We start from the raw sequence: 17,211 nt of genomic DNA, 5'->3' as shown, positions 1-17,211 counted from the left end.
GATACTGTTTGTGTATCAAGCCATGCCCTGTTTGGAAGTAGTTGACACTTGTTCAACCTTTTCCCATTCCAGAAACGGATCAATTAAAACAAAAAACCCCAAACAAACAAAAAAGAAATATTACTTGCAAGCATTAGAAGGTATGGGATAGGCATGATAAAATTATTGCTGCTGCCTAGGTATGTGCCTCAAAACACCTTTTACCTCACACCAGACATGATGACAAAATGTTCTTTAGAGGTGACTATACCTGTAAGATGCTGTCATAGGTTAGCAAGCATAGTCCTGGAAGGGATGTCCTTGCTAAGGGATGCTTACAGCTTCCTCTGGGACCAGATAGAGCTTATCAGCTGGCCAGTTTGAATATGGACAATTCTTTAAGCCACTTAAAGTTGTGACCGCCTCTGTGATACACACTTAAGAATAGACAAACTCCCCCCCAAGCTCTCTCTCGTTTCCGGCGCTGGGACAGGTGGCTGCGGGGCCCGAGTGGGGGCCAGCGGGCCCGGCCAGGCCCTGCTTGGGCCAGGCCACTGCTCCAGGATGACCCCCCCAGCAGGGCTGTGGGCAGCCAGAGCTGCTTGGAACCCTGCCCCCCCCCCACCCCCCCCCCCCACTGCAGCCAAGATTTCAGAAAAAGTGGCACCAATGTCCGGCACAGGTCAGGTGACCAACAGCGATAAGCCACACAGCTGCAAGGCCGAGGTGAGATTAACCCTTTTATTGCTGTGAAGAGCTGAAAACCTGAGGGAAGAGAAAGAGGAGATGCTTAAAGCTGAAAGTCTGTTGTGAAGCTATGATATATCAGAATATCCCGTTGTAATTTCATGAAGATATGGGGGGTGGAGTGTTCAGCTTGTAAGCAACAGCACCTGCACTGAGATAGGCAGATGCTGACGCAGCTGTAATTTCATGAGAAGTTTGGACAGGGAGAGATGAATCAGATGAGGACTTTGGCTCCAAATGGGAAATCAGAAAACCTCAGTTCCTAGAGATGCTCCCAGAGACAGTCCTAACGATGAAGATGAGGAAGACCCTTTGCTCCCAGGGAAGGAGAAGGGCCTCTGTTTTTGTTTCTGAATGGCTCAACCTTAAAATTGTATCCCAAAAAATTTCAAGAGTGGACCCTCGAAAGCAGTTGCAGGAAAAGCTGCAAGTCGGGGGAAAGGGACTCACATGTGAGCAGAGAACCAACCCGGGCGGCTGTCTCATTGTGATACTGTTGTCATAGCACGAGCAAGAAGAGACTTCTCTTTCTAAATGGACTGAATAAGGTTATTATGGAAGTGGTAAACAGACTGAACATCTGAAGGGTTGTCTTTTTACATTGTCAGCGGGAGAAGGGAGGAAGGTGGGGGGGGAGGGGGAGAGTTCTGAAGGTATGGTTTGTTTTGGTTTTTTTTTTGTTTTGTTTTGTTTTGGTTTTTTTCCGCCCTCTTTTAGGTCTGTTAATAAACTTCTTTATATTCTTTCAAGTTTGGTGCCTGCTTTGCATTTCTCCTAATTCTTATCTCACAGAAGATAAGTAGTAATGTCGGGGTCTCCTCCCCCGCCATGTAGTCGTGAGGGGAGGCACGGGGTTTCCCTGCCCCTGGTCAGCCTCCTTCCCCGTGTTACAGTATCCCCACTGCAACAAAATGGTGGAGAATTGTGAGCAGAACGATCCCCAATCCCTAAGTGACTGATTTGTGTGAGTAAACCCTGGAAACTTTGGATGCCTCTTCTTGGTTTTGTTTTGCTATTCCATATCTAAACTATGGAGGAACCGTGGGAAGACTCTTGGCTTTCAGAGCCGCATATGGACATTTATCTTAAAATGACTCTTGAACAACGATTTGTAAATTTTAGCTTGATTCAAGCTCAGAAAGAACTGAAACACTTCCTGGCATGGTTGTTTAAGAACTTTTTCTATGTTTCTTGGGATTTAATTCTTACCAAGGGCTTTTGGAAGACCGTTTGGACCCAGTTAATATTTGAGTCAAAATATATGCCGATGGAAGAATATTTTCGTGAATATTATTTAATTACCGAGACTGTTGAGCAATGTCAGCTGTGTCCTGGCGAAGGGAAGCCTGGCTCAGGGACCGTGCGGCCTCGGCCACGTGCACCGAGTGCTCTGTGAGCAGCAGCGAGGCAGATCCCACACGCGGGCGGAGCCATGCGAGCCGCGGTGTCGGTGGCGGAGCAGGAAGCGGTGGGACCCAGCAGTGCCTGCCCGGCCCCGCACAGCGCGTGGTGGAGCGAGCCTTGTCAACGCCCAGCCGAGAGGGGCGGCGCACGGGCAGTGGTGGAGCGGAGCCGTGCCCAGCTGAAACGCGTGCTGGAGCAGAGTGCGGGGGGGTCATCGCTCAGGGACCCGGCCGAGATGCAGCGCCTGAAGCTGCAACCAGAGGAGGCGACGCACGGAGAACTGAGCAGTGCGGCCTGGCCCGGCCCGCGCGGCCCCGAATGCGACCCTGGGAAGAGCGCGCAGGCACCAGCAGCCCCAACAATTCCAACACGGGAGCAACCAAAAGAGAGAGCAAAGACTCAGCGAGACAGAAAACAGCAGCCACTCGGAAAAAGGAAAAGACCATAGTAGCTAAGATCTTAGGGATAGTGAAATGGTATAATGTTAAACAAAATTATGGTTTTATAACAAGGTGTGACAACCAGCAAGACATATTCGTGCATAGAACTGCTATTAAAAAGAATAACCCTGAAAAATGCATCCCAAGCTTGGGAGATGGAGAGGTGGTGGAATTTAAAATCATACAAGGTAGAAAAGGGTTACAAGCATGGCAGGTCACTGGGCCTGATGGTGTTCCTGTAAAAGGCAGTATATATGCAAAAAATCGTAGTCATGTTAGACAACATCTCCATTGTAAGCCCCCCCTACAGTCTCCCTTTCCTAATCCCACCTTTCCCTTTTACTCTATGTCCTATTACCCCCAGTGTATTCCCAATCCATTTTTCTATCCATGGTTTCCCTCACAAAACCATACCTTTGATAATTGTTTCCCCAAAAATCCTTTTCCAATGCCAAGTGGGGGATGAAAAGGGGGAGGGAAGAAATTAAACCCTCTCCTGCCTCAGTTTCCCCACAAAGCATGCTCAGAGAGTTCTGTCTCCCTTCTGTCAGCCCTAAGATGTTCCACAGAATCTGTCAGGAGGGTGGCTTGTTTTGTTTTGAAACTGTTCTTGTTATGGTTATCCAGTTGTCTTCATTCTCCTTTTATTAAAATAAAACGGGTGAAATGTCGGGGTCCCTTCCCCACCCTGTAGCCCTGGGAGCCCTGAGGGAGGCACGGGGTTTCCCTGCCCCTGGTCAGCCTCGTTCCCCATGGGTTGGTTTGTGTTTCCTGCGCGGGCAAGGACCCTCGGGTCCCGTGATTGAGCAGTTCCTTGGCAGAGCCCGGCCATGCGGCTGGGGAAATAAACATCTCTGAAACATCTAGCAAGAATCCGTCCGTATATATTTCTTTTCCACGGGACTCCTGGTTTGATATAGGAGTGTTACAGTATCCCCACTGTAACATAGTAATGAGTATTTTGGACCAAACCACTACAGATGCTTTTAACAAGTTGGAAATGATAAGGTTTTGTTTCCAAGTTCTTCTTTTTTGCTGTTGAAGTTTTGGGGTGGTTTTTTTTGCTTGCTTATCTATAACAGATCAGATCAATCAGCCTGTTTTGATTGATGATGATTTATGATTAATATGTTCTTGGATTTTTTTTTCCCAATCTGGCACAACTAAAAGAGCAACTTAAAAGCTATTGGTGCTGAGTGTGCACTTACTTTTATAAATCACGTAACTGTGTCTGCACTGACAGATACTGATGGAATAGAAGGCTGTTTTCAACATTATTAAAAAAACCCACATGAACTAACTTTTGAAAGAAATGTCTTTTGTCACCATCAATCTTTCATTTTGGAAACTTAAACTGGGTGATAATAGCCTTAGGTATTACCCTGAATTTAAATAATCACTGCAAATGTTTTGTGATGTTTTATTTTCATAGTCTGTGGCAGGTAGTGCAGACAAGTGAGATTTTTTTTTTTGAGGCATGATGAATTTAACAGGAAACACTGGATACTCTTTGTGACCTGCTGCTGTCTTTAGAGATGCTAATTCCTTGCTTTCAAAGCTACTGGTGCACTTGAGATTATACCCTTTTATCAGTACCAGTACCCTTACATGTTTCTCCTACACTTCCTCCCTGCCCCACCATTGCCATCTATCCTTGTACATTTATGCAGCATCATGAATCATGAGGATTGAGTGATCTTAGAAAAAGCAGTGAAACATTTTTGTGGCTCCTCTGCAGTGTTTTTGTCCATTCACATTCTGTCTGGTGTATGAGACCTTCCCCTCACTTCTGCTGTTTCTGTGGAGAGGTGACAATCAAGCCAGAGAGAGATCCATTTTGCTTTCTGGTGCTTGGGCACTTCACAGCAGGTGCCGATTCTGCTTCTGTCTGTGGTGGCCTCTGTGGAGGTCTTCAGTTGGCAGGGCTTCTTTCAACATGGAAGACTTAGATAGAAGTAGCCTCTAGCAAGAAGATGTGTTCTTACCCACACTCTGTGTGGGGGTGTGTGTCATTGCGTTGTATTGACTGTCAGTCTGACAATCACTTTAGATCTAAGTGTTTTTTCACTGTAGAGCTGATGGAATTGAAAGGGGTGTTGTAGTTTCTGGGGTTTGTGAGTTTTTTGTTTCCTCTTTCTGGTGGTATACTAGATTGCCAATTTTGTGAGATAAGTAATGTTTAATTCTCTGCTTTACTGGTAGGTGATGAGGTTGTCCACTTAGTTCTGACATTTATCACTAGAGTGGATGAAGTCTCTAGGCAAAAGGGAATATGGTTTATTAGAGGTCACCTGGAGCTGGGTACCAGAATTCTCTCTAAGCTGTAAAAGTGTTGCGGGTTTGGTTTTTTTTAAAATGTCTTTAGGATCATATTACGATGACAGATACTTACAGAAAAATTAATTTTTTTGTAAAATACTGAAATACAGTCTAAAACTGTGTAGGATTTGTGGGCTAATAAATTAATCCCTTGTATATTATATCAGTGTGGGTATTTGGGGGATAAGTCATGCTGTTACTTTTAGGGAACTAATGAAAATTTACAGATAATCTTAAATATATTTGCATGCAAATCTTCATATTTAATTGCTGATCTATATTTAAACGCTTACTTCTTGAATAGCCTGACCTGCCCTACCTGGGGTTTTCTGTTGCTGCTTGGCTTTTGTCAGTTTAGGTCTATTGTGCCCAGAAATTAAGTTGAACCAGAACTTCCAGTTGATCCCAACTGCTGTTCAAGTAAGTCTTCAACTGCAAAGACCTTCCTCAGAGAATATGTATACTTGTTTTCCAGAAACTTCAGATAAAGCATTATTTTTGTTTAATCCATTCTAGGTTTAGAAAATGTCACATTTTATAGTTGTTTTAGTACTTCAGGTAGTGCCTTTAAGCTCCAAAATATGTACTTTGTGCTAAGTAAAGGTAACATTTACAGAGATGGTAGGACACTAAGGCATTTAATTTTGTCTAGAGAGTACAGCTTACAGTAATTGCCATTTTCAAAATGTTTTTAGTGTATTCACTGAGTATATCTAAGCACATTTCCTATGTATGGAGCCATCAAGGTATAATCTTGATGCTTTTCCCTGATTTTTTTGAGAATTTAAAATTGTCCTCTTATGAGGGCTGTGTGTGTTCACCCTGATGGAAGCTTCTATTTTTGTTCTGAGTACTTAAACATACACAAGGAATGTACCTTTGACAGCAATTTGCTTACACTGAGTAAAGGCGTAAGAATGAAAATTAAATCATGTTTGCTGTAATAATTTTGTGCACCAACAGTGATAACCAAATATTGCAAAGTATATAGTTTTTCAGTGTTTTTCGTATTTATTTATGCTTCACTTCCTGGTGTGCTTGGAAATGTCTGCTTTAGTATGCTGAGCAGGTTGGCAGTCAAAGGAAGCTAGCATTTGTTTATGGGGTTTTTCCTGCTTGTCTTTTCTGTAAGAAGCAGCATTCCAGGCATTTTCAGAGGATACTTTACCTCGGTTTTGTACAAAACGTTTTTGCTGAGAAGGGAAGAAGTGGGTGCCCCATAATGTAATTACATTAAATTGCTAGAGTGCTTGCCTGGCACACAGGAAAGCTGGATTCATTTACTGGAGCAAGAGGGACTGGAGTCGTGTTTCTGGAGATGCCTTAGGAGGGAGGGAGGGAGTGAGTGCTGGGTCAGAAAGCAAGTCGAGCTGGACACTGGACTCTGCTGAACATCTTCCTGGGTTGGAAGGAACTGGTGCTTCAGGGCTCACTTAGCCAATGTGATTACAGCTAATTAAAAGACTGTAAACTGAATTGGGGTGGGGGAAAGAGGCACATATTAAGTACAGAAGGAGATACCAAGCAGTAGCAAAGAAGCTTGGGCTTTGGCTTTGTCAGTGTCTTAGTCAGCTGTCTGATTCTCCTTGGCTTTGAGTCCTTTTCTTCAGTAACTAAGCTTTGTGAGGAGCCTTTATGCTTGGTTTAGGGATGTAAACTCAGCAGGCGTTAAACTGTTGTAATGCCAAGTGCTGCTCCACGCAACATGGAAGTGCTTCTGAGTGTCTGGTCCCAAGTACATGGTCAGAACAGAAGTGTATGAAGTCCTGAGAGGAGCTGTCTTGCAGTGAGAGCACCCCTTCCAAAATGATCACTTGATTTGACTGATCTGTATTTCTGGATGCAGCACAGCCTGGTATTAGGCCAGCTGGATTAAATGAGGTTCTTTGAAGATGCTGCCAGTATATGCTTTCCTCTTGGAAAATCGCTAGTAGAGGAAAATCTGTCTGCAGTAGTCCTTGCCTAAAAACAAGTTCTGAAATGGATATTAAGCCTTAATATGTTATTTTGTTCAACAAGGATACATTTCTCAATTATTTTCTCTGAATGTCCACCTGTCCGGGTAGCACATAACTCCCAGCCATCCCCTGTGCCCAAATGTTGCATGATGTTCATCATCTAGATTGCCTGTGAGAGGAATGGCTGGTATTGGGGACACAGTCAGCTCCCACTTGAGGTATTTCCAACCTCAAGAGCTTTTCAGAGATCTGTGTTGACTTGCTACTTGTAAGGTCTGTGTGGTATCTTAATGTATCTAAGGATGTTTCATGTTGTTAAGTTGTTGTCTTGATAGGAAGCCACTGTGGGGTTGAAATCTCTGCTATAATGAGATCTAGTTTGTAGCAGTTAAATGTCAAATCCGTGATTCTTGAAACTATAATGAAAAGGAAAAAATGTATTGTGAGACAAAAATAGGAAAAACAGTAGTGGTTTTACGTGTGGTTTTTATTTTTTTTTTTAATATAGAAGCAATACCTAGGGACTTGGAACAGTTTAAAATTGGTTTTGATGCCAAATGAAACAACTGACAAAAAATTGTGTTGCAATGCTTGTGAGGAATATAATATTCAGTGCATACAAATATACCAAAACTGGAAGGGTAAGTGGTCTGAAAGATTCAAGTAAATGGTAATGAAATTATCCACTAATGTACATGTGTGTATAATTACAGCTTTCTAAACTCAAATTGAGTACTCTTAAATTTCTCATGGAATGCAATGGTGTCTTCTTGTATATATGTAGAAATGCTATAAAAATGTTTGAATCCTGCTTTGAATTTGAGCTACTTCATTGTTTCCCTGCAGCAGAGCAGCTGCAAATGTGTAACTAATAATTTCCTGAAACAATTTTTTTGAGTTTAGTTCTCAGAAGTGGATTTTGATGTTGCGTTTTCAACATATTTCAAATTCAGTCTTCCAGGTAGTCTTAATGGAGTGAGTGAGTTGAGCAGGAAAAGAAAAGTGAGCAGTAATAGCAAGGTTTGTCAGTAGATGGGGGCTTTCTGAGGCATGGAGACCTTACAGTATCCTGAAAGAAAAAGTTGCTGCATTTCAGTGATTAATCAGTCTAAAAAAACATCCACCTCACCCTTAGTTTACTCAATTTACCATAACAAATTGTGCAAGGTCATTGCTGCAAGGCATGTTTTAACAAAATGTTAAGTAAATGTACATTGCTTAGTTTCAGAGCTTTGGGAATAGCAAAGGTATTTAGATAATTGAATTTAAAAATTACATTTAATGTACTTTTATTTGTTATGTTTAAAATATTACTGTAGTATTGTTGTAATATTGCCCAACAAATGGACTTGAAAGGTCGCAATTTTGTTTCTTTGCATGTCTTCTAGTACTGATTCAGAAATTAGTGGGAAGGAGTGGCATGATGTGTGAAATTAATATATGCCAAATCCCTGCAACACATGCATTTTAGTTGGCGTGCGCTTATTTTCTTGTTGATGTGTGTCCTGGCCTAAGAAAATAACTGCATGAACAATGACCACAAAGGTTTTATTATAGTGGTGTTCTGTGTAAGTCTAATGAGTGGTTAATGTCTCTGGTAGCTGGCAGCTACCTTTTTGTTTTTCAATAACCTTAAAATGATTTTCCATTTGCATACTCAGTTGTAGCCTGATATTGCTAGCTCTTTTTAAGACTGTCAGGAAAATATTAAAGTATTAACAGTATTTTAATATAGAAAAATACAGTAGCCTTTTCAGTTTTTATTCATTAAATCTCCCTCTTGTGCTCTCATGATTAAAGAGCTGTGCCTCCTCTTAAGCAGTTTAAGTTGCTTTCAATCTTCCCTTAAGCTTAGCTTTCTGTATGAATGAATTTTGTCAGTGCCAGCATTGTTGTCTTCTACCAAGAAGATTACCCCTCAAAAGCAAGTGGCTTTTTAAGGTCACATTAGAAGCTGAGATTTTGTTTCACTCTAAGCAAGACGAAAAAGCTTAGAGCATTATGATGTTGCCATCACCACTCTGTCTGTGGTGATGGCAACATCATAATGCCATTTGACCATATGATTGATTCCTATATAGCACCAAATTAGCAATTTGCAATCAGAGATGTAAAGAAACTGGTAGTATTTATGTGGTTTTACAAACTGCTTTTATCTCTTTTTGTGCTCTCAAGTTCTTGCTAAAGGATATAACGTTGTTTGCACCTAAAAGGTAGGGGTTTCCCACTTGTACTTTCCAAATTCTTAATTGAGTGAAAGTTAGTGCTTACAATGGAATATCAGTTTTAGCTGACTCGCTGATTTTAGAGAAGAAAACTGCCACAAAGTCCTAATCCAGGGCGCAGAGTTCAAGGTTAATATCCCTTAATGCCGCATTCTGTCCCATCACAATACTGTTTTATAAGGAGTCCTGGGAGGCAAGTTGAACATCCAGCAATATGCAGTGTGGCAACTTCCATCCTGGCAGCTTGGCTCACCTCAGAATGTCTGAAGGCTGGACCAAGTAGTTTCCTGAAAGTGTCAAATTTGTAAGAATTCAAAATGGCATTTGACCGTAAGATTTCTGCATCCAACTTTGCCTTTGGTAGTTTATGTTTATTTTATAAAAATTTGAAACACAACAGCAATAAAATCCAAAGTGAAAGAACTTGATAAATAATTATGCTCAATGGCATGTGTCCTTAGCTAGAAGGATTAGTGGGAAGGCAGAGTTTTACCCTAAAGACTTAGAGGGGGACAATGAGGAAGCACTCGATAGTTTTTTTGTTTAATTACAGGAGAAACCCTTGCATTATTGTTTTGATTGTTTAGCGGATGTTTTGCATTTATTTTTTAACTTATGCATTTTTTAGACTCCTTACAGTCATCTGGAATAGTGAAGAGCTTCGTTGAATTTTGCAGCTACAGTTGATACTTGGACTTAAGTGTTTCTGTAGTGTTTTTAAAATGGTGCACAAAGCCAAATTTCACAAACTAGTGAAATACAACTTTCTCAAAACACAGAAAGCATCTGTTTCACTTGTGCTGGTGGGACTCAGTGCACAGTGACATATAACTTCCCTCATCAGTGTGAGTCAAACATTTTCTTGAAATGTGTTGTGTGGTTCTGGGAGAGAGTGTTTTTGTGTTGGTGTGGGGTTTTTTTGTTATTTTTATTGTTATTGTCCTAAATCTTTCTTTAAGCAGAGGTATCAATCGACCTCCACAAGGCCCAGTCGCCAAAAGTATGTACCAATACGGTGATATGTAGTATAAGACCCTGGTAAAATTCCTTCTCTCCAGGATCCTTGATGCATGATGCTATGAAAAGCATGCATTGGTAGCATTCATTTTTAAACTGATTTATAAAACCCTGTATTTCTCAGGGGGGAAAAAAGCATCTGTATTTAGTTTTAATTTTCAGTATTTTAGAAATCTGTTGCCTTTTTTCAACATATTTCTAAATATTAGTGCCCACTTAGCACTTAGATGCTTAAGCAGAATTTACATTGGAAAGTTCTGAGACTCCTGGGGACAAGCTGAAATGGTATAATTTGTGGTCAAAATGTTCCCCAGCATAAGTTTGGCCTGTTCCAACTACTTACTATTCCATCAAAGAATTCCCTGGTGTGGCTTAGGAGCTGGGACAGCAGAGACATTTTCCAGTATGCACTTCGTAAACCAGCACCCTGCTCTGGAGACTGGCAGATTCCTATAAGAGATAAGAACTGTTCTGCACTGCTTGGCTTCAGGGCCTGGTAATGTTTTTAGGTGCACTTACAACACTACAGCTATACTAACCAGTATCTTCTTGCATGCTGTAGTAAAGGTCTTGTCTTTAGCAGGATAGTGCCAATATAACTGGTTTTGTAAACAGGACTCCTTCGGTGCAGATTTAGAAAAGGGAACGGAATTTCTTTTGGCAAGTGTGCAAGAACAACAGAAGCTGATGGCACTTAAATCCGTTGGCTAAGCGTAGTGTGCAAATTGGCATACAGTCCATGCAGTTGCTAGTTCTTTCTTGTTTTAAAGTTAGCCTCTTCTCCACTTCTTCCAAATGCATAATGGGGTAATTCTGGTGTCATATTTTGTATTTTTGTGGTAATAAGAATGCAAAAAAGTGGTGGTTGTGGTGTGATTTTTTTTTTTTTCCTTTCTCGGTTGAAATGAAAGTGAGATTTACAGGTTCAGAATAAATGCTGGAAACTGGGGGGGGGCATTGATGAAACTCTTTGCGCCCCCCCCCCCCCCCCCCCCCCCCCAAATGGTTATAACATCAATATCTCTGGAATCACAAATCCAGCAGAATTGCCTGTGAAGCCTAGAATAAACTCTGATGAAATTAATTCATGAAAATATTTTGGAAGTGTTTTTCCAATAGTAAGGCTGCCATTCTGGAAATAACTGCTAGATAACCTGATTTCTCTTTTCAAATAACTTTCTATTTAGGCTGTTCTTGCTAGAGCAAGGCTTTCTTCAGGTCTTGCTTAACCTTTTTGTCTGTGTAGCTCCTTGGAATATTACTGATTAAAAAAAAGAATTCCATCTTTCCTAATAGATTTCCTTTTTTTTCCAAAGAAGAATTTATGCAATTAACTGCAAAAGTCTGTCTCAATTTTTGTTCTGTTTTTCAAATGATGGAAAAAATAATCATTGTTTCTCTTAAAATCCTTGTTTTTTTGGACCATTCTAAGTTTAAAATCTGGAAAACGTAGTTATTACTGTTTGCTTTGAAGACACAAAACTAAATTAAGATTATTTTAAAGATTATGTACTTTTTTCAGGAGGACCCAAATGATATCGACCCCAAAAGGAAAGAAGTGCGTGGCAACGATGGGGACGACAAGGCACAAAGTGTGGAGACACTCCCTCCAGGTATTGCAGTAACATTTGTTAGCCATAAAACATTTATCATTGAAAACCATAAAACACTGCAGTTGTTCTGATTCTAAAAATTCTTTGTAGTTTGAAAGTGCTAGGATTATTTCAGCAACATGTACTTCTCTGTTCTTACAGCTTCAGCATCCTTAAATCTTACCTGCTTCACTGCTCCTTTGAGTTTAAAACAATAGGGAGTGTGGTTCTTTGCTAGTATGCTTGTATTGTCCTTCAATAGGTTTGAGATACTGTAAAAGCATCTGGTGCAAAAGTAGTTCATTTCTCTCTGTGGATGATGCTGGCAGGCAACAGACAAGTCACCTTGGGACTGTTATTTTGACTGAAGATTCAGCCAAGGTTCATACTTTTTAGATTTTTTTCTAGCTTTTGATTTGGCAGATTTTCATAACTGTGCTGCTGGTGTGCTTTATTTTTTCTCATACTTGCTCGGTATTTGTCACATGCTGGAAAATGACAGAGCAACGTGATTTTTATTTTGAGTGAAATCCTCATGCCTTGAGGATGAGCTAGGAAAATTAAGTGTTACGGAATCTTCATTTCAGGTGAATGCTTTCATAAACTTCTTTTGCTGCTTAACTGTTTCACATCAATGAGATTTCACAAATAGCTGCAATTCACATACTAAAGTGTAGAGAAAAATGAAAATTGAATTTGAATATTTTACACAATTGAAAAAGTTTAACAAGTGAGAAGGACAGCTACTGATCAGATAGCATCACAGGTTTTGCTTCTCCTATTAATCCTCATGTTTTTCTTACAAATATGTCTTGGCCAAACATTTGAAATACTGTGAGTTCTTGCAGAAACAACTAACCAAGGCAAGCTTTCTTTTAAGCAGATGGGAAATTCCACCCCCAGGAACATGTGAGGTATGATTTTTCTTTTTCAGTTATAGGCTCTCCAGGTACATTTAAGCTCTTTGCTATTGGCAGCTTTTTTTTGTATCCTTTGGCCTACCTTATTCTAGCTACTGTCTGGAGAAGGGAAATAAGACTGGTTATGTATGTATACCTTTTTGACAAAGCCTTTATTTTGTGTATGTATTGAGAAATAAATCCCAAAAAGTTGAAGAGCCTGGCTTATTTAACTTGGTTTCTGGCAGATCTTTTCAAGTATTTCTTCTGCTTGACAGAACTGTCTACAGATTTTGTTACTGGGGTTAGATGAGCCAATTTTGCAACTTCCAGCTGTTCTTATTTCCCCTTTTTTGAATGTTTTTGTATTCTGGGCCAAACCTTGCCCAGTGGCCCTAAGTAGCCTGTTTGAGTATTAACAGAAGTGGGAAGTGTCACAGGTTGAAAGGGAGAGCTGTCAGAAGATGGAAGGGTTGAAACTAGAAGTAAGATTAAGTGTAAAGTAGAGCAGGACATGGCTTTTTTCATTTCGTATGTTGATTAGTAGTGTCTTACGGCCTGATGTAACAGACAGGAGAATTGTTACTGCAAAGTAGTATCAGAGTCTGGAATCAAGCATCAAAGGCTTCACAGACAGAACTAGACACTCTTAAATCACTATTTTCTTTATTTTCAGTAAATATAGACAAACTTCTGAATCCTTGTGGCAGGGAAGCTTGGTATTCACATTTCTGCAGATTCTTTGCATTGTTTTAAAGTAAAGTCATCAAATTTTAGGAGGGCTTTGGTTCAGAACTTTCTTACTTTTCCGCTCAGTTTAGTAGACCTATAATTTAGGTTTCAGCATAATGTAGTAGCATCTTTCAGAACTTCCTGGAATTAAGGAATTCTTTATTATCTTTATATTAATTTTTTTTTATATATGGAGATTGAACTGTTCAGTCAGAGTGTATCCATCCTTTGTCTTTTGGTGACTTTTTGATATGCTGCAAAAGTCTATTTTCTGTTTTGTGAAAATAGTGATATTAGCTCTTGAAAGACCTACCCTGGATGGTCTGCATGGATAACTAAACCAAAACTGTATAACCAGTTGCCTGTATTGACAGTAGTTCCAGCGGTTACTCAAACACTTTTTTTGTTAGTTAATGAAGATCTGGACCCCTTAATGCATGTAAGCAAAAAAAATTGTATTTATTTATTTTTTTTTTAATCACATTGCTTTTAGGCTGTATTTGAGTCAGTAAGAGGGAATGCAAGCTATTTAGAGGATTTTGTATCCATCTATTCCAAGTCTTTGTTGCCTGCTGCTTGATTTCATACAGATTTATCTGCTCTGCTTTTTTCTTGTCTATCTTGCTTCAAGCTGCTCTTACTGTTATCTGACTTACTTCTAATAGATCTGATTCCTACTGCACACAGCTGACAGGGTCTTTTGCCAGAGTCACACCCAGGCATTACCTCCTTCATGGTTCCTGAAGCCAAATTCTCTTCTTCTTTGGGCTGTCACTGCTTTTCACTAAACTTAGCCCTACAAAGTGGTCTCCTTTCTTCTTAAACTTGATTTATTCTTTCCAGACTAGTTTTGCATTTGCTGGTTTTAAAGTCTTGGAAAATGGTAAATGATACATTTTAAAGGATTTATATCAAGCTCAACTTGGATGAAAACTGGGACAAAAAGAAGCAGCTTCAATGGATTTCATATTTTCCTTGTTTGTGCTCAACTTCTTAGGCTTAGAACAGTTTGTAAAATAAACACATCACGTCAAAACCAAATTTAGTACTGCAGCATAATCTGGTTCCAGGGTCTTAGTTCAGTGATTGGGGTTTGGTTTTTTACTTTTATGCCTCAATTTTACTCTGGTAGCAAATTCTGCAGTTCACTTAGTGTTGTTTAAAAGACTGTTTTATTGTCATCTTAGGTTTTGCTATAGGTAAATATGTTATCTTGAATTTGAAGTTACCATTTTACCTAACTTAAGTTTGAAATAATATGGCTGCATTTTCTGATATTCATTGCACCTGACAAAGTCATTGAAATGTAGGAAACTATAAAGCCATCTAACCCCCTCAGGAGAAATTCATGCTTCTTTTTGTGTACCCTAGGAAAGCATATAACAAAAATTGTATCTATTATTGGAAAAGGTTTGTTAAACGACTTTCACTTTAAAATTTAGTTGAAGATTCACACAGGCGAGTATGGGGAATTATAAGATAGAATTAGGTTGTGAGCTGTAAAACCTGCCTGCAGAGGCACATGGCAGCACAAAGGAGCACACGGTGGCACAGAGAGGCTTGTGTCCACGGAACCCTGGGGGGAGGAGGTGTCACACGGCAGACCCCTACGGAGAGGAGCCTGCCGGGAGCTGACAGATGAGTGAACAGCGAGTGATCATCCCACAGAAGGACATTGAGAAAGTGGCAACACGGGATAGGTCACACCATGTAAGGAAATCCTGTGCCTTAGAAAAGTGTATAAAAGCAACTCACTCCTTTGAGCAAACGATTCAGATTCCCTGCCCGTCTGGGTCCAAGATTCAATCACCAACAGGAAAGCCTTTCAGCAAAAGTAAGGCTGGATGGTTTAGTTGGCTTTGGATCAGCCTTTCACTTTCCAGTAGTTAACTTGAACCTTTGTCATGTAAATGTGTGGACAGCCCATGACACATATTGTATTTCATAAGGAACACAACATGTTTAAGGGCAGTGCTTGTGACAGCATCACTCATACCACTGACGAGATGTCCTCATGATCTCTTGTGTTTTAGCTGCTCTTTCCAGTGGAAGGAAGGCAACTGGGGGAGTGGTTGTGGCTGGCATTCCTGAAATGAGCATAGCTTTAAAATCCATTAAAGTTAAGAGTGCTTGAAAGTTGAAAATCTACATAAATGTGTTTAAGTGTACATTATATTTTGTAAAATGTTTACTCTAAAATCACTAAAATTGTTATTTTTAGGCCAGAAAAACGGTGACATTACATGTCCAGTATTTCAGAAAACATTAATTAAATGTTTCCGATTGAACCTATTTTATAAATTAGAAGCAAGGGTGATGATATAGTTTAGTTACCAAGGAGGTTGCAGAAGCTTTGGGAAATGCTGAGGGAGAGAACTGTATGGGGGAGATGATCTTGTGATCTGTTTCTTCCAGTTTCTTGAATCAAGCTGGTCTTGCATTTTGTATAGTTTTGTCACAAGTGAGGTTTGGTGTAATTTTTCTAAATAACTGTATTGGGGTATTTGTAGCATGTTAGCTGGCTGAGGTGTAAAATTGTTATGAATTAAGTTCCTGAAAATATTTTGAAGAAAGAACTTGAAAGGCTAAGAAAAGCTTTTGTCAGTCTGTGGGCTACTGACAACAGCTGGCAAGTTTCCTTTTCAGAGTTCTGTCAGTGATGCGAATTTTAAAATCTGTATTTCTCCCTCTAGTTATTTTCTTATAGTTTCCCTTCTGGGCTGCTTCAAGAAGTGCCTATTAAATGTTCTGCAGTCTGTTTTTGTTTAACTCCCTAGTTCTGGCTTCTGTGTTGAGTGCATGTATGCGTTTTAACTTCTTTAGGGTGATAATTCAGAGATAAAAAAATAGTTGCTTAGTATTGACTAGCTAACTCTCAAACCAGTAATCCAAAAGCATGGGCCCATCTTTCTTTATTCTCTTGGAAGTTTCTTAAAAACATACAAAAAAGACCTCAAACCACCTCCCTCTCAACTTGGCTACTTTTTCCCCTACTATCTGATAACTAAATCACACCTTGGAGTCCAAGTTGCTTTTGTAGATGAGCTCCTTGGATGACCCTGAGATTAGAGGGTGCGTAATCAAGTTGTTGGTATTTGTCTGCTTTAACAAAGAACAGTTGTTTTGTTTAATGATAGGAAGTGTTCTTTCATTATCAGAGTCTAGCAGGAGGTAATGTGCTGTAGTTGGTGCATAGCTTATGGCTAAAAAGCTGTAAATGAATGAGGCCTGCCTTAGTTTCCATGCTGTTCTGGTTGAGACACAGAGCAAAGGCAAACCTTGGAAAATCTGAGCAACCTGTAACTCTTGTTAACAGCTGGTAGAGTAGTATTCCCTGTATGCATATCAGCTTAATTTAGGATATGCCTGAACTATAATACTCTTCCTGCACTTGAATGGAGTGACATCTCTGCAACCTTCTGCTTACTGCACTTTTGAAAGTACCTCAAAAACTTCATGTGTTAATTATGAAAACAGTGACTAATAAATCCTCTTGTCTGTAATAAACAGTGATACCAAAAGACAGTTTTTGCTTTGTATCTTTTATTAATGCCAATGGCATGTTGCTTCACCACAACTTGCTTGGAAGAAATTCTCCTACCACATCTGTGTTTAAATGAAGACAGTGTTGCATTAGGACTTGACTTCTGATTTTGAGTTAAATGTGGTATAAAATTGCTAATAGATGGCATAGTCTGTCAATAGTAAAAAGAGTCAGTGTTCAACTAGGGGTAAGAACTGGTAGTTTTAAGATACTTGGTAAATATCATACTGTTGTTTTACACCTGAAAATGGTGGGAGTCCTGAAGTTTTGTTCCTAGGGGCTGGATGTTAATCTGCCTTTCTGTGTTAGTGCCACAAGCAGTCACATAGTAACAGAATCTGTGTTAAAGAGGGAT

The 17,211-nt window shown here is 39.9% G+C and overlaps 1 protein-coding gene across 1 annotated transcript in view; it reads left to right on the top strand.

Annotated features, from left to right (window-relative positions):
* GALNT2 (polypeptide N-acetylgalactosaminyltransferase 2) overlaps positions 1-17,211 on the top strand; it is a 106,200-nt gene that overhangs the window by 52,104 nt on the left and 36,885 nt on the right. The window contains exon 2 of the mRNA XM_069010250.1: positions 11,612-11,702. Coding sequence (XP_068866351.1) covers positions 11,612-11,702 — 91 coding nt within the window. The remainder of the gene's footprint in view (positions 1-11,611; positions 11,703-17,211) is intronic.

This window comes from Aphelocoma coerulescens, chromosome 3 (genome assembly GCF_041296385.1).
Source record: "Aphelocoma coerulescens isolate FSJ_1873_10779 chromosome 3, UR_Acoe_1.0, whole genome shotgun sequence".
Classification (NCBI taxonomy): domain Eukaryota; kingdom Metazoa; phylum Chordata; class Aves; order Passeriformes; family Corvidae; genus Aphelocoma; species Aphelocoma coerulescens.
Note: the sequence above shows the minus strand (reverse complement) of the source record. Positions and strands in the feature narration are given on the sequence as shown.